Raw genomic sequence first — 22,676 nt, 5'->3', positions numbered from 1 at the left:
CGTCGTTTGGTGGTTAATCTGTTCTGTGTTAGGTTTTTTATTATTTTTGAAGCATTAAACACACACACCAAGGAGCTCTGCGGGCCATGGGGGGAGCCCCCCGGGTTGGGGGGAGCATCCCCCGCCGCCGGCACCCTGCGCTGCTCCCCACGGGCCGCGCGGGACTTTACACACGGGGATCCCCGCGTCCCGCAGGGGAGAGCGGGGCCTCTCCCGCGGCAGCAGCGCTACCCCTGGCGGGGCTCCCCGAGCCCCAGCAGCGGGGCGGGCCCCGCGGCGCCCTCGCAAGCGCCGAGGCGGGGCCGGGGCCGCCCTCCCGGCAGCGGCGGGATGCGGCTGGCGGAGCTGTGCCTGGCGCTCCTCTGTGCCGCCGCCGGGCCCGGCTCCCTGGGGGCGGCCCGGGAGCAGTCACCGGGCTCGGGAGCAGCCGCGCAGAGAGCAGCGGAGGCGGGACGCGGGGGGCCGGGGCCGGCCGCCCCCCGGGGTGGCGGCGTGGACCCCCGCCAGGCATGGATGCTGCTGGCCGGGAGCCCCGGGCAGGCGAGCGGCAGCCGGGCCCGGGGAAGGATGGGCACAGTACGCGATAGGATGGGGACTGGCAGAGCACCGGTACCGGCCAGTGGCCAATCTGCAGGAAAATCACCCCAGGCTGCCTTGCAAGTCGGTGTGCCAGGCGCTTCCCCCGGGGCACCCGCCGTGCTGGAAGAGCTGCTGAGAGCGCTGCAGCTCCTGCTGAAAGGTACCCACCGTCACCGGGGAGAGGGGGCCGAGAGGGATCTCAAGGCAGGAGCAGGGGACAGCAGGGAGGAGGCACAGCGGGGCTGGGCAGCAGAGCCAGGTGCTGTCTCATCTTGAGACCAGGAAAAGCCGAGGTTCCTTCCTAAAGCCAAGCCCTGGTGGGGTTGTCGGGTCAGGCATGGTGAAGGAGCAGGTGAAGACACACAGGAAGGCCTGGGAAGGGCATGAGGAAGAGGAGGAAAGTGTTGAAGGCAACCCACAGGCTGGGTCCCATCATCGCGTGGAAGCAGCCTTCCACTGCCGGACACGTGAAAACATCTCCATCAACCAGAGAGCGTGGCAGGAGCTGCGGCTCTACTACATCGTGAGTGCCCAGCCTGCCCCATCTTCCTGCCCATGAAGGCACCCACCCTGGTGCTCATTCTCTAACCCAAGCCTTTCCCAATCCCCAGCCAGAGAGGGAGGGGATGTTCCACCGTGGCTCAGGGCTGAACCTGACCAGCGGGCAGTACACAGCCCCCATTGCAGGGTACTACACCTTCACCGCCACGCTGCACATTGGTAAGCCCTTGGGCAACCCCCACGGCCCCGCCAGGGAGGTCCAGGATGGCTCTCACCCTCCCCTCTGTCCCAGTGCGCAGAGAGCAGCGGAGGAAGGGGCAGCCATGCAGGGGAAATCGTCTGCGGGTGCTGATTTGCGTGCAGTCCCACTGCCAGCAAAACAGGTAGGGCAGGGCAAAGCCAGGAGAGGAGAGGGACCCTGGGCAAGCGAGGAAGGAAGGAGTCCAGCATCCCCAGGGGAAGGAAGGACATGCTCTCCCCAGCACTACCCTCCCTCTTCTGCAGCAACTTGGAGACCGTGTCCTGGCTGGAGAGTGGTGGTGACCTTTTCACCATCTCCGTTTCTGGAGTCCTTTACCTGCAGGTTAGTGGTGCCAGCTCCGCTCAGGACTGTGCCAGGGAGGACGGTGCCTCCCATGGTCCCAGCTCTAGGGCTGGCTACCAAGTCTGTTTCTCAGCCCAGCTCTGAGCCCAGAGGACACTCAGGGTTGAGGGCTGCTGGGACACCACAGCACATACCATGGCTGGGCTGCCCTACTGGCCTCTACATCATCCTTTTCCCAGAAGGAAGGGGGAGCTTCCTTCCTGAGCTGCGCACAAGGGAGAGTGCTCTCCTTTGCTCTGCCAGGCTGTGCTCAGTGCCTGGAGGGGAGGTGTCCCAGCCCTGTTAAGCCCTCTCTCCCTCCAGACTGGGCAGTATGCCTCTGTTTTCGTGGACAACACTGCAGGCTCTCCCCTCACCATTCAAAGCGGCTCCGATTTCAGCGCCATTCTGCTGGGAGTGTGAAAAAGCACTGGGCACCACACAGGAGCAGCTGGACCCTTCCCTCTGCCAGCCCCTGTCACGCCTCCCCTGCTCAGCACCAAGCCCAGGGAAGACCTTTCGCTGCTGCGGGAGCTGCAGTCTGGTCCAATACTGCTCATGCTGCAGAGCCATCTGAAGCTTGACAAAAGGATGATAATAATAATAAAAACGAAGCCTGACAAGGAGCTAAAGGAGTTTACTTTTATCTAGAGGCTAGGGCTGGAAGTTTATCTTGGAAAACACTGTTGACAATGGCGGCAGTCAGCTGCTTTCTCTGCAGGGCTCAGCTCTGCCAGGCATTGGTGCCTGGGACAAAGCCCCACACCTCCATTTTTGCTTTCAGCAGATTTCCCTGCCCAGCTTCTCAGCAGCCCAAAACAGATTATTTGCATCGCTTTAGCTTCCCTGCAATGTATTAGCAGTGAATGTTTGCTGGCAGAAGCCAATGTCCTTTGCAGCTAATCTTCAAAGCAGAGCAATGTCCTGATAATGCTGCACATTCGATTAAAGCCAATTCCTGTCCCGTAGCTTTCCACGTCAGGCGTTCCCTGCCCGTGGCACAGGGCCCAGGCCCTGGGCAGCACAGATATGCTCCTTGCTTCGGCACTGATAGCCGTCTGAGCCAAGGATGGATACAGGGCTACGTGCCTGAGCGAGGGCTGCAGGAGAGGTACCCGGGCAGGCTGGGTGTGGGGCAAGGGAGCCACACGTTTTATTTCTTAGTAGCACGTAGCACTGGGCAAGCTGTGCCAGCAACACCACAAGATAGCCCAAACTGCAGCCAGCCCCACCTTCCCCGAGGGATCTGCACATGTAGGCAGGGGGAAGGCAGCCTCCTTGTGCTGGACCTCACTCAGGAGGGCTTTCCTGGCCCTGCCTGGCCTTCTCCACAGGCTGCATCTCCTCAAGGAGCCTGATGAAGTAGCTGTTGCTGCAGCTCCTCATGGGCTGGGGTGGGAGTGTTTGGATCCGGGGGCAGGGGGAGGGCTCTGGCTGTGCAGTTTTAATGCTGACTTCTTCCCCAAGGCAAAGAGAACATGTCTCTGAAAGGAAAGACATGCTTTTACCCCAGCTGAATGGGTGGGCTGCAGCATCCTGGCAGAGGTCTCTGCAGCTCCTGCCCAGCTGAGGAGCTCGGCCCAGGCAGCACCTCCCAGTCACCACATGTGACAGTGAGCCAAGGCAGTCTTGCTCAGATCAGCACCTTCCCTTCCTACCAAACACACCTGAGAAATTACAAAAGGACTCACTGTTGGAGAGCAGGCCTTGCCAAGCTGGTAAGCCATCCTCTGCAAGCGAGATATGAAGAGCCCAGGGCACTTGAATGCAAAACTGAAAGGGTTGATTAAGTCAGAGATACTGGGGGGCTAACTGAGGTATTGGGAGGGGGCTAGAAGCTCAGTCAGCCCCATGGGCCACCCCGGGGTGGTTGTCCTGGAGCTCCCACAGTAGCAAGACGCTGCTGAGCAACGAGCCAGAGAGTTTATTTTCAGGAAACCTCTTGCACACTCCACCCTACCACGAAACACAAGCAAACATTTTTTTTTACTTCCACTAAAGCTGGGGTTGAACCTGCCTTTCAAACTGGCTGGCTACTCACAAGCATGGTGAAACCTCCTCCACAGTGCTTCCTTTTCCCCTTTGCCCTGGAAAATGGATGATACGATCCATTTTATGGAAAATGTTATTAACTGTACCATAACATTGTTTATTATGTTCCTAGTTGGAGTTGTGCTTTTAGTACACTTTCTAAAGGGAAGGAAAGAAGAGTTGTAAGAGGAGGGAGGGGGAGAGAAGACAAACAGAGAAGGACAATCTGATACTTCTCTCAGCAGCTCTTGTGCTGGAATTAAGAGGGGCCTCCCGGAGGGAGCACCAGAGACGGGTGCTTGGCTCAGCTCTTGCAGCACAGCACACAGCTCTCCCCAGCACAAGAGCTGTGAAAAGCAGGGAGGCGAGAAGGGAGGGTGAGTTGCCCTTCTGAGATCGGCCGTCAGGGTTTCTTTTGCCACAGACTGAATAAACTCCATGCTACTCCGTCTTGGCTCTCTAAATTTGACTTTCAAGAGAAGCAGCAGAGTGTGTTGCTAACATGGGCAATTCCCTCTCAGCTCATCCTGCAGTGCAACCTTACATCAGAGTATGCAGGAATGGCTGGGAGCAGAACAAGCTGGCAGAGGCAAGCGCTACTCAAAATATGCGCCAGAGGCCTGCTTCCTTCCTCAGTGCTCTGCAGGAGATGCAGAGAGTTAGCACAAGCTAGGCCGAGTTAGCCTAACCATTAGCATAAGCCCATGAACTTTAACTGACTTCTGCTGCAGCAGAAATAGGTGAAAGACAGTCAAGCCACCTGTCCCAAACAACAGGATAGCTTTTGTGTGCTCAAGAAAACAGATAGCCCAGAATCCAGGACCAAAGCTCCCAGGAAACACAAAGCTCCAGGGAACAGAGGGAGCAGAAAATAGCCCAGGAAGCCTCACAACCCTGTGCGGACTATGCACAAACAGCAGGCACACACCAACCTACCCAACCTCTCTCTGGGACTGCACCATTTCTCCTGCAGAGCCAGGAGGTTGTGCAAGAAACCACTGCACAGACCCACTGGCTTATCTCCCTCACTGCACCATCTCACCCGTAGGACTGGAAAATTACGTCATCTGGAATTTAAGTGCTTTGGTGGCCCAATCCATTTAGCTTTCACACTGTCATTTGGACTTAAGCCAAATTTTCTCTGGAAAACAGCACACCAACTCTGCAGCAACAGCTGGTAGAGGAATGGGGACGGGATGAGATACCAGACACTTAATAGCAACAAGCACCTAAAACCCGAGATGCCTGCTCCTCAGATAGCACACAGACAAGCACAGAGCCTGCCCTTATCTCTGCTGCCTGGCAGGTCCATTTGCTGAAAACACTTTCCCAATAAATATCAGGAGCAAATTACAGCCACTTTTGCCATATCAACAGCCAGGCTAAAACCCCAATGTTTTCTGCAAGCAGAGGGAAGGTACACTGCTGCTCTGCAAGCGGCATTTGTATCACTCAGCTGCATGCAACCTCACAACCCAGCTTCAGAACCAAAAGATTTCCTTCCCAGCACTAAGAGGACAGCCCACACTGCATCATAAGCTGGTGGTCTGGGGTACTGTACAGTCTATATGGTACAGCCCGACCGGGAGCTCCCACTGAGTCCTAAGAGCTCAGGACTCTCCCAGGGCCTCATACAAAGCTCAAAGAAACAAACAGCAGAAGTGCACCGTTTGGAACAGCTGGCAGAGTTCATGCCCACAGATGCCTGCTCTTGCTAGCACCTCTGCCAAATGGATTTATTTGGTTTGCCAAGACATTCACGGGGGGGTCAACAGGACAAGAGATTTCTGCATAGGCTGATCCAATGCAGCAGCCACTTAGAAAACACTGCTAGCCAAGTAAGCTAAAACTATTAGAAAAAAAAAAACCACAACTTTATTTACACTGAAGAGCATCCAGCAGGACCCTCCCTGCCCCAGCCACACATGCACGCACACCGACTTCTCCCTTCCCTTACATCCGCCACAAGCTAGGGATCCTGCTGCCGCACCTCATCTCTCAGTGCTCTATCCGGACCACCATGACCGTGACGTTGTCCGCCGACCCTCGCTGTACTGCCTTGTTGGCCAGTCTGTTACACGCAGCTTCATATCTAGCATCTGCTTCTAGCTTCCCTTCTCTCGTCTGGATGTTCTTATCCTGTTTGGACAAGGAAAGATGACACTGATTGCTTCCAGCAAAGAACATAGGTGCAAGCACATGGTAATTTCCAAGCATGGGGAAGCAAAACAAATAAGGACAACCTCAGGTATAAGGGAGGATACCCTGACAGAAGTACATTTCTGCAAGTCAGAGTCATTCTATTTTGTGCCCCCTGCACTGACAAACCCAGCCCCCATGCTGCCTTCTCCTCACCTCCAGGCAGGACACAATGAAGTTCACAGCTTCTTCTGGTGTAAAAACTTTAAAGAGGCCATCACACGCTATCAGAATGAACCTGGAAATCAAGCAGAGACAGGTTCCAAAGCTGAACCTTTCGTTCCCCAGCTACAGCAAAATCCCTTCAAGTATGAGTACCCACACTCCAATCCAAAGGGAAGATACCATAAAGCTCATCTGAAAATCCCTCGGAAGCACCAGAAATCCCCTGGTGCTCCAGAACATACCATTCACAGAACTGAGGTAATCCAAAGTACAGGCCAAAGAGCCAGGCAAACAATGTAAGACCTAGATCAGGACATCCTGGCAGTCCTACTGATACTGCACCATTAGGCAAGACCATATGCCACACCCTGCTGAAGAGCTCCATTATTTCTCTAGGAACTGCTTCTTTCCTTTGAGTCCTTTTCATTCACATATTTTCCCTTGTGAACTAGCTAATGCAAGGAAATAGAGAAATACAGCCATCTTAATACCTTATGTGCATCCCTTTAAATCCTTTACATTTCCATGCTCCTGAGGAATGCAATAACTTAATTTAAATAGAAATATTCAAAAGAAAAGCGAGCAGCTTAACCCAAAAGTAGAGGCATAACTCTGATCGGAAAACTCTGCCACAAGGTTATTGCCGCAGGCTGCAGAAGGTTGAGGGGATACAAAGCCCAAGGCAGGGAGAGCTGCCTCCTAGCTCCCCACCAGAGGATGGGTGAGACAGCCTGCTGTGCACTCCCTGCCTGCACAGGGGATTGTATTAACAAGGAGCCCTAACCGGAGTCACCGGACAAGAAGAACTACAACCATCCCACAGAGGTGGCCAGCCTGCCAGAGGAGCACATGTCTCTGGAGACATCATTTCAGAGCCTGATACTCAGAATAACTTCAGAAACACTGCAGTGGATCACTTAACATGGAACTCTAATCCCAGAAAAAGCAGCAGTACTGGGTTACATTCTCACCTCAGGGAGCCTGCAGGGTCACACTGACATGAAAGCTTACAGCAATTTGTCATTGCCAATCATGTGTTAGAAAAGTATCTCAAATCTTCAAGTATCAGAGCTGAATACAATGGTATTTGTGGTCACCATGGCTGCTAGAAACAACACTTGGACAGGATAGGGATCCAAGAATTCAAGCCTTAACCAACTGTTTGAACACTGGTGTGTGAACTTATTTAGAGCATGAAGGAAGTCTAAGGCTTGTGTATGTTATCACTGCTGTGAGGCCAGTTTCTCCAACAGGAGCCTTCACAGTACCTTGGCAGAGTGAGGCAGCAGCATTATCCCACTATACCAATAAGGAACAGGAGCAGAGACACATGAGCAGTAAGAGCATCCTCTAATTCTGAGTGATCAGTCTGACGTGCCTCGGCCCTAACTGCAGAGCATACAGCGTCGTGCAGCTTGTGCTACTTCTGCTGAGCAGAGCTAGGATGCAGCCAACCCCCTCGTGCATGTGCACACATTACCTGTCGTTGTGCGTGAGTTGGCAGCGTTTGATATCTGGCACAGAGATAACACCACAGCGTTTGTACTGGCCATCCCCAATGGAGCGGGAAACCTCTAGGACTCCTAGGACTCTTCCGTCCCTGCACAAAGAAAGAAAACATTGAGACCCCTCCCCACACATGCACATCTCACTGCACTGCCTGATGGGGACACTCTTCATGGTGCATTCAGCTGCCTCGTAAAAATCCTGGCCCACTTCCCCAGCAAGTTCAAATCTTCCCTTCAAAGTCTCCTTCCCTTTCTGCACATTTGGGAAACAAGTGGAGAGGGGGAAGAAGACATGAAGTCAAGAGAATTCAAGGCTATTTTCTGTCTCCCTGCCCTAACTCAAGTCCTGCTTAGCCTAGCAAGCCAGGGAAGTAAGAGTTATGTGCTGAGCTGAACTCCCGGAGGCGGAGGTTTGAATTCACAGATTATTTTTTGGCAAGGTATCTAGCAAACTGCATTTCAATAGAAGCACAGAGTGGCAGCAGGCAAGACCAGGTCAGAGCCAGCAGCTCCTCCTGTCCTCTGCCTATCAGGACACCAACCCCTATAGACTGGCTCAACTCGGGGCAGTTCCAAGAAGCAAGAACCACAGCACTTTCTCCTGATCGCTTGGTCTTTACTAACCACTGATCGCAGCAAACAGTTCTGTGAAACCCGAGTTACAATCCTCCTTAGGAAGCAGTTTTGTTTGCTAAATTTTTCTGAGTGCTGCCCCAAGAGAAGCAGTTTTCCACACTCCACCTTTCCAACAATCGAGCATCTTCTCCCCCAGAAGGCTCTACTGTGCACTCTGGAAAGACACAAGCTCATTCAACTCATAGTCCAACCAGCCCCACTTAGGATAAAAGCAAGAAGCGAGGCATGTCACAGAGAAGACATCTGATGCTCACACACTTTGCAACTTCTCTCTTGGGTCCAAAATATTGAACTACAAGCAGTGGAAGAGGCTCCCAGGCAGCGGGGAGATGTTCCCCCAGTTCTGAAAAGAGCTAACAGACACTCGCCCATCTCTTTCCTGTGTGCAAAGACAGATCAGTGCTAAGCATAAGCAGCAGCATGTGCTCTCTGGAGATAAGGGGACCAAGGCCCTCCAGACATGGCAGCATGACAGAACTGAGCCCACCCCTCGCCACCCCAGGGGGCATTCTGCCTCCACAGGCACTAAGATACTTCACCTGCACCGAGTCCTCTCTTCTGAGGATGCCATTAAATCAAGAAACAGCCTTCAAAGAAGGAAGAGAACCTAGCCAGGGAAATCAGACACAGCTGCCCAAACAGCCACACACACCTACATGCACAGAAACATTAAGATAATCCTGCTCTGGTTCCAGAAACCTCCCTCCTACTGTAGACCACCTCAGTGCATCAGCTAACCCCCATGGGAGCAACACTGACTGACATTGAGGGCTTCTCGCGTCCTCTCAAATCATCCCCTCATCTTACAGGACAAGGAGGGACAGCTGATACTGCAAGCAAGGAAGTGAGCTCTGTTCAATGCCACAGTGTGGCACAAGTGGTAACGTCTTAAACAGTCAAGTCCAGCTCTGTAGGTCCAACTCTGCAGGTCAAGCTTAAGCACACCCATGCACTGCCAGGCTTTCGTGTGGGTTCCTGCCTTTGCAGCACAGCACCCTGCTGCCATTATAAGCCACTGGGAAACCAGCCCCCATCAACGAACTCAAGCTACTGAATCCTTAGACATCTCAGGCACCACTGTGCCTCCCACAGGCAGCAACAGATTCTCTTCAGGCTCTCACTAGCATGAGCGCTGGGCTCAAGAAACTCCAGAAACTCAGTGCTCAGGCCTAAAGTTGGGCCAGGGTTTAGATCTGCTCACTCACACCCTTTAGGCACTTACCTGACATTTCCCCCAGCTTTCTGTATCCGCATACGCTCCTCATATTGGGTGGGGTTGTGCTCTTTACTGAGGCTTAAGGCCGCATGTTTCTGACTCTCTTCATTGTAACGACACAGAATCGCCTGTGCTGACAAAAGACCCTTGTGAGTAAACAACAAAACTGCAGCAACAAGAACTTCTTGAGAGAGAGCTGCAAGTTGTACTGAATGGGGCTGCATCTGGCTGGTGACCAATGGTGTTCCCCAGGGCTCAGTCCTAGGGCCAGTGCTGTTCAATGTTTTTATCAGTGATCTGGATGCAGGAGTTGAATGCACCATTAGCAAGTTTGCTCACAATACCAAACTGGGAGGTGCTGTTGACTCTCCGGAGGGACAAGAGGCCTTGCAGAGGGATCTAGATAGATTGGAGCATTGGGCAATTATCAATGGCATGAAATTTAACAAGTCCAAGTGCCAGATTCTGTGCCTGGGATGGCGTAATGCCAGGCACAAGTATAAATTGGGAGAGAAGTGGCTGGAGAGCAGCCCTGCAAAAGGGATCTGGGGGTGCTGGTCAGCAGCAAGCTCGACAGGAGCCAGCAGTGCGCCCTGGCAGCCAAAAGGGCAAACTGCATCCTGAGGTGCACCAAACAGCATAACCAGCTGGCCAAAAGAGCTGATAATCCCACTGTATTCAGCACTGGTGTGGCCTCACCTCGAGTACTGTGTGCAGCTCTGGGCCCCACTATTTAAGAAGGATGTTAAGGTACTTGAATGCATCCAGAGGAGGGCAACAAAGCTGGTGATGGGGCTGGAATGCATGTCCTATGAGGAGTGGCTGAGGAGTCTGGGTTTGTCTAGTCTGGAGAAAAAGAAGCTGAGGGGCAACCTCATTGCTCTCTGCAGCTTCCTGAGGAGGTGACGTGGAGAGGGAGGACACTGATCTCTTCTCCCTGGGATCCAGGGACAGGACGCCTGGGAATGGTTCAAAGCTGTGCCAGGGGAGGTTCAGGCTGGACATTAGGAAGTATTTCTTTACCGAGAGGGTGGTCAAACACTGCAACAGGCTTCCTAGAGAGCTTGTCAATGTCCCAAGCCCATCAGTGTTTAAGAGGTATTCGGACAATGCCCTTAATAATATGCTTTAACTTTTGGTTGGCCCTAAATTGGTCAGGCAGTTGGACTAGATGATCATTGTAGGTGGCTTCCAACTGAAATATTGTATTCTAGATACTGTGAGATATTTAGCACCACCAAGAGAGAGCTACCACACGCAGTTGTTTTACACTATGGGAGACAACACAGAAGTACCCTGCACCCACCCAAAACAAGATGCTTTGTAGGAACCGTTGGGGAGCTCACAGCAACTGGGGCATCCCACAAAAACACCTTGCCCTTCAGGGCAAATAAAGCTCTTGGAAGAATCAAGACGCCAGCAGTGTTCTCCATTCTGCTTACCCGGCTGTCCCCGAGGTTGGCTATGTAGAGAATATTGTCGACAGCTAGGACACAAGTAGCTGTGGAGCCATCCTTCCACGCTGGCTTCCTGAAGGGAACAAAAATGAGGTTACTAAGGGGAGAAAACAATGTTTAAGAAGTTAGTCACAGAGTGCTCTGGAGGACTTAAGGAAATTTCATGTGCCAACACACAGCAGTCAGCTAGCACAAGCCCCCAGCAGCTGCCTGCAAACAGCTAGGGAAACTGTTGGTGGTAAATAATGAGCTTGACAAGGACAGAGGAGCTGCACAGAGTACCGCCTTCTAAATGCATGGCCAATGCCCAGCTGGTTCAAGTACTGCCAGCCACGCTCTCCACACCAACCCTTCCTCACACTCAGCTCCCAGAAGAGCTCACCTGTGGCTGTAACAGGCTCAGCCCCGATGGCTGCCCAGAAGCTATAGCATCGTGAGCAAACAAGCACCCCAAACTCCTCATCGGGAGGCTCCTTCTTTGGAGCAAAGGGAAGGCACAGCCAGGACTGCAGCAGAGTTGCCTTCCTTTTCACTTTCATTTCCTTTCCTTTTGTCACAGTACCCCTACCCGCCCACATCAGCCCTCGCCACCCCACCTCAGCAGCAACACTACTTCAGTCACTCTCTTGATATTCCATTTGCTGTAGTTAAGCTTGTATCTCTAGAGCTCAAGGTAAAACGAGAAGTGTTTCTCACATTACAGCTGCCAGACTAGTCCTCCCTACAATTAAGCCCAGCTAAGGTGTCACTCTTTACCAAAACTAGCTTTGAAAGACTGATTCCTACACATACTTCATTCAGTTTTTCCTAACTTTGAAGGTGCGGCTGAATGAAGATCATTCATTTCATCATCAATACAGCTATCACTAGGAATCCTTTGTAGTGCCTTTGTCATAAGTCATGTTTCTGATTAAATGGAGACTGGTTTGGGAATGACACTGTTGTGACAGACTCAAGGATGCTTTTTCCTTTTGGCTGGTCAGACTTGTTGACCTGATTAGGCTTAAGAGACTGAGCCAGTTTGCAATTTACTTAAAATTCAAAGTTTGCTGGGAGTCTCAGAATCAGATGCATCAACAGTCTCTCCACCTGTGTTAGAGGTGTCACTATGAAATTAAAAAAAAAACCAAAAAACAACAACAAAACCAAAAAACACACACACCCAAACATGTAAAGGACTGGTAACAAAGTGACTGTATTTTAAATGCAATCTACATCTTCCCTAGTCCACAGAGTTGGTATGTCAGTTCTGCAGACACTGAGAAAAGGTAAGGGTGCTTGCGCTCAAAACCCAGCTGGGAGGCAGGCTGGCATTTATCCCACAGAAAGTAGCCACTGTGCTTTTCAGCTTTGTTTTAAAGTAATCTGTTAGAAACAAGCTTAAGATGAGGGCATTCTTCATCAACACCTCTGTTTTCAAAAGAGCTGAAGAAATCAAGATTTAAACTTACATTGGGAGAGTTAAGTCTTTCAACACAGGGCATTAAAAACAATCTCAGAGATGTGCTCCAGCCTGGCAAGCACATACTCACAAACAAGAATGCAGCTCTAAAGAAAGCTGCACACAGCAGCCTGCAAAGTACTGCTCTACAGATACCCTCCTGCCACACTTTGATGCCATCAAGACAGAGATCGCATCTCAGGCAGTATGGGCTAAGTCACTTCAGCAACATGGTAAGCCTTTAAAAAGAAGGCCAACAAGGTGCCTTGGTAAGGACAGAGGTGCATTCTTGGTCATGTTTTGGTTCCTTCCTTTACCATAAATGTGTACTTCAGTCTAAGGAGTCCTACAGACCACTTACCACGGAGTAAGACCAGAACATGCCATGATCTAGCTCCAGCAGGCACTCAGATGGCAGTTACAGCTGGGCACAGCTAAGCTGTATGGTGTTTCACCAAAGCATAGACACGACTCAAGGTTTCCTCTGCCCTGCTCAGAACTAAGGCCTGCGAGATGCAAGCTAAGAAATACAAATGCATGGGAAGCATTTACACTTACTGGCTGGATGCCTGCTTTAGAAACTCTTCATCTGTGTGTTTGAAGGTGTCCAAAAGGCATCTCTTCACAGTTTTCTCCACGCTGACTACCTCACCTGTCAGACAGGGAAAACAGGAACTAAGCTCCAGCTAAAACGTATCTGACCTATCCCAGTCCCTCCCTTCGCTCATCCAACATTCAATCAGGCAGTGCATCTCTCAGACCCTGTGCAGAGGAGCTAAGGCACATCCTGGGCTCACATTATCAAAAATCTGCGCAGTAGCATGTATGAAGAATTTATGACATACCGCTCTCCCCCACGGGCATATTTTCACACTTGAAGTGGCACTGCCAAAACTGGCAACAGCGCATCTCACACTTGCTTAGTGGTTCACAACTGGCTACTTGTACCCTTGTGCCAAAAAGGCTTCCAGCTCTCTTCCCCAGGGGGGAAGCACAGTCTCGCAAGCCCAGTGGGAATAGGGGATAGGAACTGTAGAACTACACACAAACAAATCAGTTTCCCTATCCGTTGCTATAATGTCAAGGCAGAAAAGGTGATGGTTGTCCTACAGCCCTTATTCCACTCCTCTCACCTTTAGGAAATTTCTTAATCAGGTTTTGGTGCAGATTCTGTGCTGCAAATTTTGAGGCTCGGACTCCCCCGTGGCCATCAAAAACAGCGAAGTACGAGACACGTGTGCTGTGAGGGAAAAAAAAGAGTAGCAGAAAGGGGCTAAGAAAGGCTGTTAGCCAGATGGTGGGATCAAGTACATTCATCTCCATAACACCCTGCCCTGTGTTGGACAGACTGAATAAATACTGCACTCCAAGGCACGAACGAAGGTAGCAAGTCTCTAAGCTCACACATTCAAGCATTTACACAGTTTACTGTGCAAGCACTGAGCTGAGAACGTTCTTGTAATTTTCCACCCCTCAAGAAAATGAAGGGCAGAAGAGTTTATAGACCACAACTTGGCATAAAATCAGCTAAACATTTCACCTCAAGGGCACTACAACTCCCCAGCACTACACAGACATCAGTCTAACCAATCCTACAGTTCTTTCCATGCCTAAACTTGTTGAAACCATGCTACAGACAAGAAACTCAGATCCCTCAGCACATAAAGCTCTCGGGACAATATTGGTTCAGAAGCTAAATCCAGTATCAGGATGATGCTTGAGAGCGTTCCTTTAAATATACACACTTCCCCTACACATACTTATATGTATTAATTTGCTAAGAAATTTAAACTTTTCAAATGAGAGAGTTCTGACATCTGTTTTCTTTTCTTCGAGTGTTCTCCATTGCTACAGTTAAGGCTTTACACACTGTAAAATCCCCAGGGCAAGACCTGATTATTTATAATTAAACTGAGGGTCTCTAAACATCCACACTTACATTTGGGTAACAGAGGCTCAATATCCAGAGTTACCAAGCCCTCACAATCCTTGTGAAGTCAGTGACCGAATTCACTGAGCATCACTCAAAGGGAGGTATTTGTATATAAAATAGTCCTGTGATTTGCTCAGGAACACAGCTAACAATTCAACCTAAGTCCCCCAATAACAAGCCCAAACAACACACCGTGACACAGGTGTAGTCAAGTCAAACCAAAAAGGATCATATCATGGGCTTAGCTGAAGCAAGCTGGAGCTTCTTCACCCCTGTGATGGCTTCCATCCACAGCTTTATTCTGGCAGCTGGTGCCCACTTACATTTGGGAGGGCAGAGGCTGGCATTCCTCGGTGATATTGTTTAAGATAACATGTGCATCCTGCATGTCTTCTCTTTCACCTTTCCTCTCTGCCACATAACCCTTCAATCCAAGAATGCCCACTGACCCTAAAGGGGAACAAACCAAACACATGCACGCAAATCAAATTCCTCCGCCTCCTCAGCTAAGGCTAAAAACCAGTAAGTCAATGACCACTTTTCAGCTTTCAGAACCCTATCCTGGCACTGCAGTGAAGTACGGCCCTCATCCTGCAACAAAACTTCTGACACCTTCTGCTGAACAGGATATATTTATTTTGTAACATGGGTTTTTAAGTGCCCCAAAGGTCAGCAGCTATAAAAGCCACTTGCCCCCATTTTGGCAGGCAGCTGTAACCAAGCAGGACTGCTGGGCATCAGACAGGGCTCTTACCAAAAAGGGGTGGGGGGGCAGGGGGAACATGTGGCACTGAACCTGTAGATTAAACAAAACACAGCTTTAAAGAGGGTGCTAAGGACAGGAAATCAGGGTCTGCTGTTTCCAGAACATGTCCTTTCCTTTGTACCCCTGAACACATCTTATTCCCAAAGCTGCAACCTAACACATGGGCACCTGCACTGAAGTCAAAAGCCCTATATGTAACAGCAAGTCTCTCTCTGGCTTTCTTAGCAGCCACCCAGTGGAGAGATCTGTGGATGTGGAAGAAGAAACTGGTGTGACTCTAGCCTTCCAGAGGTTTCACAACCAATCCCCCTCTTGGCAGCAGAGTAACTTATCCTGCAAATGCCGAGGTGCTTGTTGCTCAGCTTCTGCCACTTCAGCAGGGCCGGTAAGAAGGCCCAGGTGAGGGAGGCAGAGAGTGCCAGGGAGCTTGAGGGGCTTCCACAGACTGCCACAGCACTTTGTTCCCTATGAGAGGCTGAAAAATGCAAGCAGACTGAAGAACCAAAGCTCTGGACTTACTCAGCCCAATGCCAAAAGTACAAATCGAGTACATTTGTTTTCAAACTGTCTGAAAACCTTTACAAACTTTCTTTTCCACAAGTTCTTCCCTGCCATTCTTCTCTTCCTCCTCCAAGGACTTTCTCTTCTCCCCTTTCCCATGGCTCCCTGCTGATGAGACCTGCTCAGTAGCACTGGAGGCTGAAAGAAAGCATAAATGCAGGCAGCTGAAGTCTTCCAGCTGTTTTACTTGCATAAATTCAGCAGCAATTCCTTTTATACCGAAGCACTCTCAGGAGCACAGGCTCGCACACTCACACAGTATTAAGTAACCAGATATTACTGAACAAAACATACTGACCCATGAACGTGCACACACAACTTCACTCAGCACATACAACCCATGGCACACATCGCTGTCTAACCCAGCAAGCACCAATTTGATCACTTTACATTGTGTGACCCCACCTCAGGCACAGTACAGTTGTGTTTGACTGGCAAGCTGCTGATTCTCCTCACCAACCCACAGTTTGTTTCTTAGCTACTAGCCTTTTTTGCAGTTAACTGCTCAGGAAGTTAATGTTTTGGGTTGGAATCCTTCTGTGTGGAAAGGGACCTGGGGGTTCTGGTGGACAGAAAGCTCGACATGAGTGAACAGTGTGCTGCTGCGGCCAAGAAGGCCAATAGGATGCTAGGTTGCATCAAAAAGAGCATCACCAGCAGAGATAAAGAAGTCATTATCCCACTCTACTCAGTGCTTGTCAGGCCACACCTGGAATACTGTGTACAGTTCTGGTCTCTGTTATACAAACCAGATGTGGACAGGCTGGAAGGGGTCCAGAGAAGGGCCACCAAGGTGATCAAGGGTCTGGGAAGCCTGCTGTATGAGGATAGGCTGAGAGAGCTGGGTTTGTTCAGCCTTGAGAAAAGGAGGCTTGGAGGTGATCTCACCACCATGTACCAGTACTTAAAGGGGAGCTACAAAGAAGATGGAGACTCCCTTTTTACAAGGAGTCACATGGTGAGGAGAAGGGGTAACGGGTACAAGTTACTCCCAGGGAGATTCCAATTGGACACGAGAGGAAAATTTCTCACAATGATAACAGTAAACCATTGGAATAATCTCCCCAGGGAAGTGGTTGACTCCGCTATGCTAAACACTTTTAAGACTCAGCTGGACAGGGTGCTAGGCTATCTCATCCAGACTGTGCTCTTGCCTAGAAATTGGACCAGATGATCCTTGAGGTCCCTTCCAACCTGGTTTTCTATGATTCTATGATATTATTATTTGTGCCTACAAACTGTGCCCACAACAATGCAAAGAAATGTATTTTATTACTCTGAATGTGCATATTTGTTAGGGGTTTCAGAAGACAGGTTTCAACGTAAAGCTAGCAAGCAGAATATGATCCCTATGACATCAGAACCCTAGCCACCTTCTTCTGGAGATTTATTCTCATATAATATAGCGAATTATCTCACCTCCTCCCAGGTGCTAGCAAACACTTGGCTGCATGCAGAAAGCCCTGCCAGACCAGCGGTCTGGTTTTGAAGACATTTACAGCTAGGAACAAGAAGGCAGTCTGTGCCCACAGCAGAAAAGCAACAGAAGCAAGGGCAGTGGCAGCGCCAAGCCAGCACTGCCTTTGCTCTTAGCAAGCACACACATACTTTCACTCTCAAAGCAGGGAGCTTTCAGGCACAGATGATGGGGGTCCTCAAAAGACATCTGAGGGATGTACTTCTGGGAACAGACCTAAGTTTAAAGAGTCAGAATCCCGATATAAACAATCAGGGCACAAACAGATCACCAGGACCAGTGTCAGCCAACCCAGGCACCAGCTTAACTTGCCATGTGTCCAACACAACAGGCTACATCAGTGGGTCTTCCTGAGAAGGGCAGGTCAGCAGAGGTTTGGTGAGCCAACACAGCTCTTTACCTGTGTCACCACTGCTGGCTGGCGGAAGATCATCAAAGAGTAAAGAGCCTCCTTTTCCTAAAGCACAAGAAAAAGGCAAGAAGAACCAAATACTTTTGTCCCTTTGAGGGAATAATGCTCTGTGTACACCCGTCCTCAGGTGCGGAAATTATAAAATGCCAGTTTACAAAAGTGAGCCAAATTTCAACTTCTGTTACTGAATGGCGGGGGCAAACTCAGGGCTTACATTTGTTTCAGGGAGTATTTACATGGAACATATTATGGAACATATGTGGAACATTTAGAACATTCTGGTTATCCAAAAAAAAAAAAAACACAAGAAGAGGAAAGCAGCTGCTCTGCACACTGGTGCTGATAACCTGACTGTCTTTATTCTAACAAAGAAAAGGTTTTGCACAAGTTTCATCTCAAGAGATACTGATAAAACACAGGAAGCCAAACTAATGGCAGGAATGGAGTACCCATACCTGAGTCAGCACTGCTGGCTGATGGGAGATCATCGAAGAGCAGAGGCCCTTTCTGGGCTTCCTTCCCTGTAAGACACCAGGGCAGAGTCAGGACCTGTTACAGGCACCCAGGGGTTGGTTTCTGGAAGCACTGTCCCCCAGGTGAGCACAGGTGGAGTAACAGAGGAGAGTCTGGACTAACTTTCTTCCATCTCTAATTTAGGCAGCTCCTACACTAGCAAAACAACCACCTGCCTGGGGATAATGTGAACTTTTATCTTGAAAACAGCTTTTTTTTTTTTTTTTTTGCTAAGAATCCACTCAACTTGCGTTAACATCCCTCAGCAGCCCCATCAAGATGTTATAGGATGAGAGGGGCCCAGAAAGCACCAAATTATTTCAGGTAACACCATTACAGCTCTCCACAGACCCACGACCTGCAGCAGCACAGAGAGGGGAAAGGCTCCAGCATGGCCTAAACCGCACAGATACCACTCTGCACCTGAAAAAGTCCCAGAAAAAAAGAAAAGCACAAAAAAAACCCCAAACCTTGTAATTTCTCCAGTGATTTTTAAGCCACCCCCTCCTGCAGCCGCCCCCTCAAAACCCCCGCCCCGTCCCTCAGGCGCTGTGGGCCCTCCGCTGCTGCCGCTGCCGCCGCCGCCCCGGAGAGGCTCGCTGCCCACGGCCGCGCTGAAGCAGGCCCGGCGGGGACCAGTACCGCTCGCCGCCGGCCCCGCGGCCTGCCAGGCCCGGCCTGAGCGAGGCCCCGCCCCGTGGCCGCGCAGGGGCAGGGCAGGGCAGAGCAGAGCAGGACGGGGGTTAGGGGCCCGCCCCAGGGGTCGAGGCCCCCTCACCCGCCGCCGAGGAGCCAGGCTCCGGGAGGTCCCCGAACAAATCCATCCCGCCACCGCGCCGGCAGCGCTGCCGCCGAAGCCGCTCCCTCCTGCCCAGGCGCTACCCCGCCCCCCCGGGATGCCAATCTCCCCCCCAGGCCAATCAGCGGCCGCGGACGGGACGGAAGTAGGCGCGCGGCCCGGCGGCGGCAGGGCGGGAGCGGAAGGCCGCCGCTGGCCCCGCCCTGCGAGGAGCCTGTCAATCCCCCGTGGCGGGAGGCGGGGCGGCCCCGTCAAACACCGCCGCCGGGCGGCAGCGCGGCGCCTTTTCCGCCAATCGGAAGGTGGGGCGGCCCTGCCAATCAGTCCGCCAGTCTGACCAATCCCGCGGCGGGGGTGGGAGGGGTGAGCCCAGCACCGCCTTCCTGTGCCTACCAATCGCTGGCGGGGGTGGGAGGGCGCCCGCCGCGTGCCCGGCGGGGCGGGAAGGGCGCGCGGCGCCCCCTGGTGGCGCTAGGACGGTGTGGGTGCCCGGTGCGCCGGGCGGCCGCGCTGCAGGGCCGCCCGCCTGTGCGCAGCCCAGGGCCGGTGCCCGGTGCGGCCTATCCAGCGGGCCCTACAGCGGCACGGCCGCCTTGCCCGCAGCCCCGGGCCGCTGTGGGCCTCCCCGCTGCCTGCCTGGACACGCCCGCCCTGCCCACCCGCCCCAGGAAGGAGAGTTCAGCGGCATGGGGGCGTTTGCGTTAAATGCCACATTTATTTCAGAACCGAACAAGCCTGACGTGCGTGCAGACGGCCGGGACCCGAGGTGCCAACCCCCGGGCACAGAGGGCCCGGGGTGCCGCCATCACCAGCAGGAACCAGAGGGCATGAAGGGCAGCCTCCCTCCTCGGCAGGGCCCCAGCCTGCCTGCCGGTGCTTGCCCGCCCTCCACACCACCGTTCCCCTGTGAAATTTCCCTTCTGATGGGGCTCACAGTTGTGCCTAAACCTCGGGTTTGCGTTCCTTCTCCTGGGGGGCTGAGGTGGTAGAGGGGATGGGTGGACAAGGGTCTGACCAGGGGAGCGCACGGTGCTGGCGGGAGTGGAGCCGGTAAGACGGCAAAGGTAGCCCCGAGCACAGCAGCCCCCAGCCGAGCTGGCTGCTCTGCAGGTTTGCTGGCCTCAGGCATGCTTCGGCTCCGGCTGGAGGACACCCATCCTGTAGCCACCCCTTGCCTGTGGCATGGGCAGCACCGCCCAGCCATGGCCGGTGAACCTGTGTCTGGTCCCTGGCAGACACAGGTCCTGTCTCTGCCAGAAGCTGCCTCTGCCCTGAAAAAGCCTTCCTTCTCCCTTGGGGCACCCAGTGTTTCCACCCCTAGCCCCTTACATTGAAATCTGGGATGATACTGACTAGTCCTTGCCCAGAACACGGGAGTCAGGATGTTGCAGCCTGGGCCCCTGCTTCACCCTGGCCTCAGCTCTGCCCTTCCGTACCCCCGAGCAGGTACCTCTCCCTCCATAAAGGGCACGAGTTGGCCTCCAGGTCTCTAAAATGGATCACATGGAGGAAAAAAAAACAGTTTGATGGGGAGCTTGTCCTGGGCGGGCAATCTGCTGCCTGCCCAGAGAGCAGGGCTGGGAGGAGCAGCCTTGCCACGGCTTCAGGCCAGAGCAATGGGGTGAGACACCCAAGGAGCTGCAGTGAGGCTGGGCAGAACTGGCAGGGGCTCAGGAAGGATCCCAGAAGCCTTTCCGTGACCTGAAACCCAAGCTGAACAGCGCCTGACATGCAGCAAGGGGGTCCCTGCAAGCTTCTGCCCACCTGCCATGTCCCTACCTGTCCATGCCCCCCATGACACGAGTGTAACGAGAAGACGGCACCACGTCCAACGCACACACACAGGCACACACACACACACCACAGACAGCGTGGGGAGGTGCGGCAGAGCCAAGGCGCAGCCGTGCTGTGCAAGGGAAGGTCAGCCAAGAAGGCATGACAGCAAAGCTGGGGGGGGTGCCCAGGAGACGTGTGGAGGAAGATGCTTGCCTTCCCGCCTGGAGCTGTGCCAGATGCCACCGGGCGCTTGGGAAGCCCCAAACAAAAGCATCCCCCCATCAGTGAGAGACGAGAGAAGGAGGAGAGGGAGAGCTGCTGCTGGGGAAGGTGGGAAGCTGTGATGGCTGGAGAAGGTCTTTTCGGCAAAGCCACCTCCACCACAGGAAGCCCCCTGGATTAATGTGCCAGCAGAGGCAGGGTGGGAAGGAGGTGGGCACTCGCTTCTGCAGTGGGGGAAGAGAAGTGAGAGAACACCAGCTGCAACAGTAAAAAGAAGCCCCATCCCCACCCTGACACCCCCACACCAGCCTCTCCCCTGCCCCTCTGACCTGCTTCGAGCCTGTTGTCCTGCTGGGAGAAGGGATGGGAAAGGGAAAAGGCGATGAGGATCCTGTGGATTGGGATGGTCATTCCTAGCCCCAGCTCCTGGAGAACTTTCCCATCTGGCTTTGGAAGCGGCCACCTGAACCTCCACACTCCCCACAGGGATGGGACCCTTGGCGTCCTGCCCTAAGAGGGAGGGAATCCCCTTGGACAAGCCCCCTGGGGCTCCCAGGCCGGGATAGTGGAGGTGGCCCACGTGTTTTTTGGTTGGGAAGGACAGCCCCACATGAGGTGACAGGCAGAGCCGTCCCCAGAGCCCTCCTGTTCCCTCCAGCAGGACCAAGCTCTGAAGCGAGGTGACCCATCCGCGTGGGCACAGGTGCCTCGGACAGCTGAGATGGCGGGCTCCCCCCTTCCAGAGGTAGATGGGGCAGGTAGGAATTGCCTCCTTTGGGAAGACATGGTGGGCTGTCCAGCCACTGATCAGGGGAGAAGTAGTTTAAGCTCCGGGGGGGGGGGGCAAAGCAGAGGGCTGGGGAAGGGCAGGGAGCAAGGGCAAGAGCTCTGCCGCCACCAGGCACATGCCAGGGATGTCCTGGGGAAGGCATCTCCAGGATCCCGGCCCACCGCCAAGGCTCTCCCCTGCCCGGGGGAGGCGTTGTCCAGGGGCTAGGACCCAACTTATGGGATTTTTGTGATGTAAACAGAAATAAATACTTTATAAATATCATCTTAAACTACCAACACCTGATCTTACCCTGCCGTCTCTTGCAGAAACTATCAATAAACTAGGAAATCCCCATACCTAAACTACCACTTTCCCGTCATGTGGAGGCAATTCCTCCTGCTCTCCCACCTCCAAGCTTTACTGCACTCCCACCCCTGTAGATCAAAGACCAGCTTTTAGCTGAAACTGCCCTCCTCGCTCCCTCCCCTCTGACAGGGACCTTTCTGGAGCATTACAGATGGCGTGACATGAAGGTCACCCATGGGGGGACGGGCAGAAGATGGCACACGCACGAGAAATCCTGCCCAGGTGGGTCCAGGCTTTTGCAGCTATGAACGGAAGTGAGTTTCCCCTGTGAAGGTGTGAATCAAGACAAATCCTTCCATGGAGCAGACAGCTGGGGCAGCAGATGGTGTGAGAGATCAGACGTTAACATGGGGAGTCTTGAGACAGAATCAGCTATCTTGATCCTGTTCACAGACGGATGAGGTGGAGGGTGTTTTTCAGGTTAGATTCTCATCTGAGCTGTTCTCCTTCTGGACAGCTTGGATCTGATTTGGAAAACAAGGGACAAAAGGTGTCAAGAGATGTGGACGAGGAGAGGTGTGGTCCCTTGGGTTCAGTGTCGTGGCTCCAGGCTGCTGCTTGAATCCAGGCAGAGCTGGAGGGACATGGGATTAATGTCTCTTTAGCCAGAGCACACAAATTTCTGTGCATTTACTCCTATTCCCCTAGTCATGCCACTTGAGATGCTCTCAAGAACTTCATGAGATGCTCTCAAGAACAGTGAAGGGCCAGTGTCCCTACTGCCAGGCATGGATGTTGCTTTGAACTCAGCACAATGCCTCTG

General features: G+C 52.6%; 3 protein-coding genes across 29 annotated transcripts in view; 1 reads left to right on the top strand and 2 right to left on the bottom strand.

Moving 5' to 3' along the window:
- Positions 1–26: 26 nt before the first annotated feature.
- On the top strand, positions 27–2,289 carry ERFE (erythroferrone). 4 transcript variants are annotated; one of them, XM_087739465.1, is made up of 6 exons: positions 27–739; positions 915–1,102; positions 1,191–1,299; positions 1,373–1,463; positions 1,585–1,663; positions 2,065–2,289. In XM_087739465.1, exons 1-6 carry the CDS (start codon positions 331–333, stop codon positions 2,245–2,247), a joined length of 1,059 nt encoding a protein of 352 aa, XP_087595591.1. In that variant the 5' UTR covers positions 27–330; the 3' UTR covers positions 2,248–2,289. The 4 variants fall into 4 exon arrangements, with proteins under 4 accessions (XP_087595591.1, XP_087595590.1, XP_087595594.1 ...); XM_087739464.1 differs by having other exon boundaries at positions 2,028–2,289; XM_087739468.1 differs by having other exon boundaries at positions 1,988–2,289.
- On the bottom strand, positions 814–18,896 carry ILKAP (ILK associated serine/threonine phosphatase). Of its 6 annotated transcripts, none has more exons than XM_087739459.1 (13): positions 18,757–18,896; positions 17,921–17,986; positions 17,454–17,510; positions 15,592–15,714; positions 14,573–14,699; positions 13,450–13,556; positions 12,875–12,968; positions 10,861–10,948; positions 9,425–9,546; positions 7,539–7,658; positions 6,050–6,131; positions 5,685–5,833; positions 814–951 (listed from the first exon to the last, which is right to left on the bottom strand). In XM_087739459.1, the coding sequence occupies exons 1-12, from the start codon at positions 18,800–18,802 to the stop codon at positions 5,693–5,695; spliced, it is 1,173 nt and encodes a 390-aa protein (XP_087595585.1). In that variant the 5' UTR covers positions 18,803–18,896; the 3' UTR covers positions 814–951; positions 5,685–5,692. The 6 variants fall into 6 exon arrangements, 5 of the variants coding, with proteins under 5 accessions (XP_087595585.1, XP_087595586.1, XP_087595587.1 ...); XR_015700471.1 differs by lacking the exon at positions 814–951 and adding an exon at positions 2,285–3,147 and having other exon boundaries at positions 4,631–5,833; positions 18,757–18,895; XM_087739460.1 differs by lacking the exon at positions 814–951 and adding an exon at positions 2,285–3,147.
- Positions 18,897–19,468: 572 nt separating this feature from the next.
- The window catches only part of KIF1A (kinesin family member 1A), a 43,318-nt gene continuing 40,110 nt past the window's right edge, over positions 19,469–22,676 (bottom strand). For all 19 annotated transcript variants that reach the window (XM_087738743.1, XM_087738744.1, XM_087738746.1 and 16 more), the window contains one exon: positions 19,469–22,377. In XM_087738743.1, coding sequence (XP_087594869.1) covers positions 22,335–22,377 — 43 coding nt within the window. In that variant the 3' untranslated portion in view covers positions 19,469–22,334. The remainder of the gene's footprint in view (positions 22,378–22,676) is intronic.

Source organism: Nipponia nippon, unplaced genomic scaffold, assembly GCF_047370975.1.
Source record: "Nipponia nippon isolate SJK-2023a ecotype South Korea unplaced genomic scaffold, ASM4737097v1 scaffold_7, whole genome shotgun sequence".
Lineage (NCBI taxonomy): Eukaryota > Metazoa > Chordata > Aves > Pelecaniformes > Threskiornithidae > Nipponia > Nipponia nippon.
Note: the sequence above shows the minus strand (reverse complement) of the source record. Positions and strands in the feature narration are given on the sequence as shown.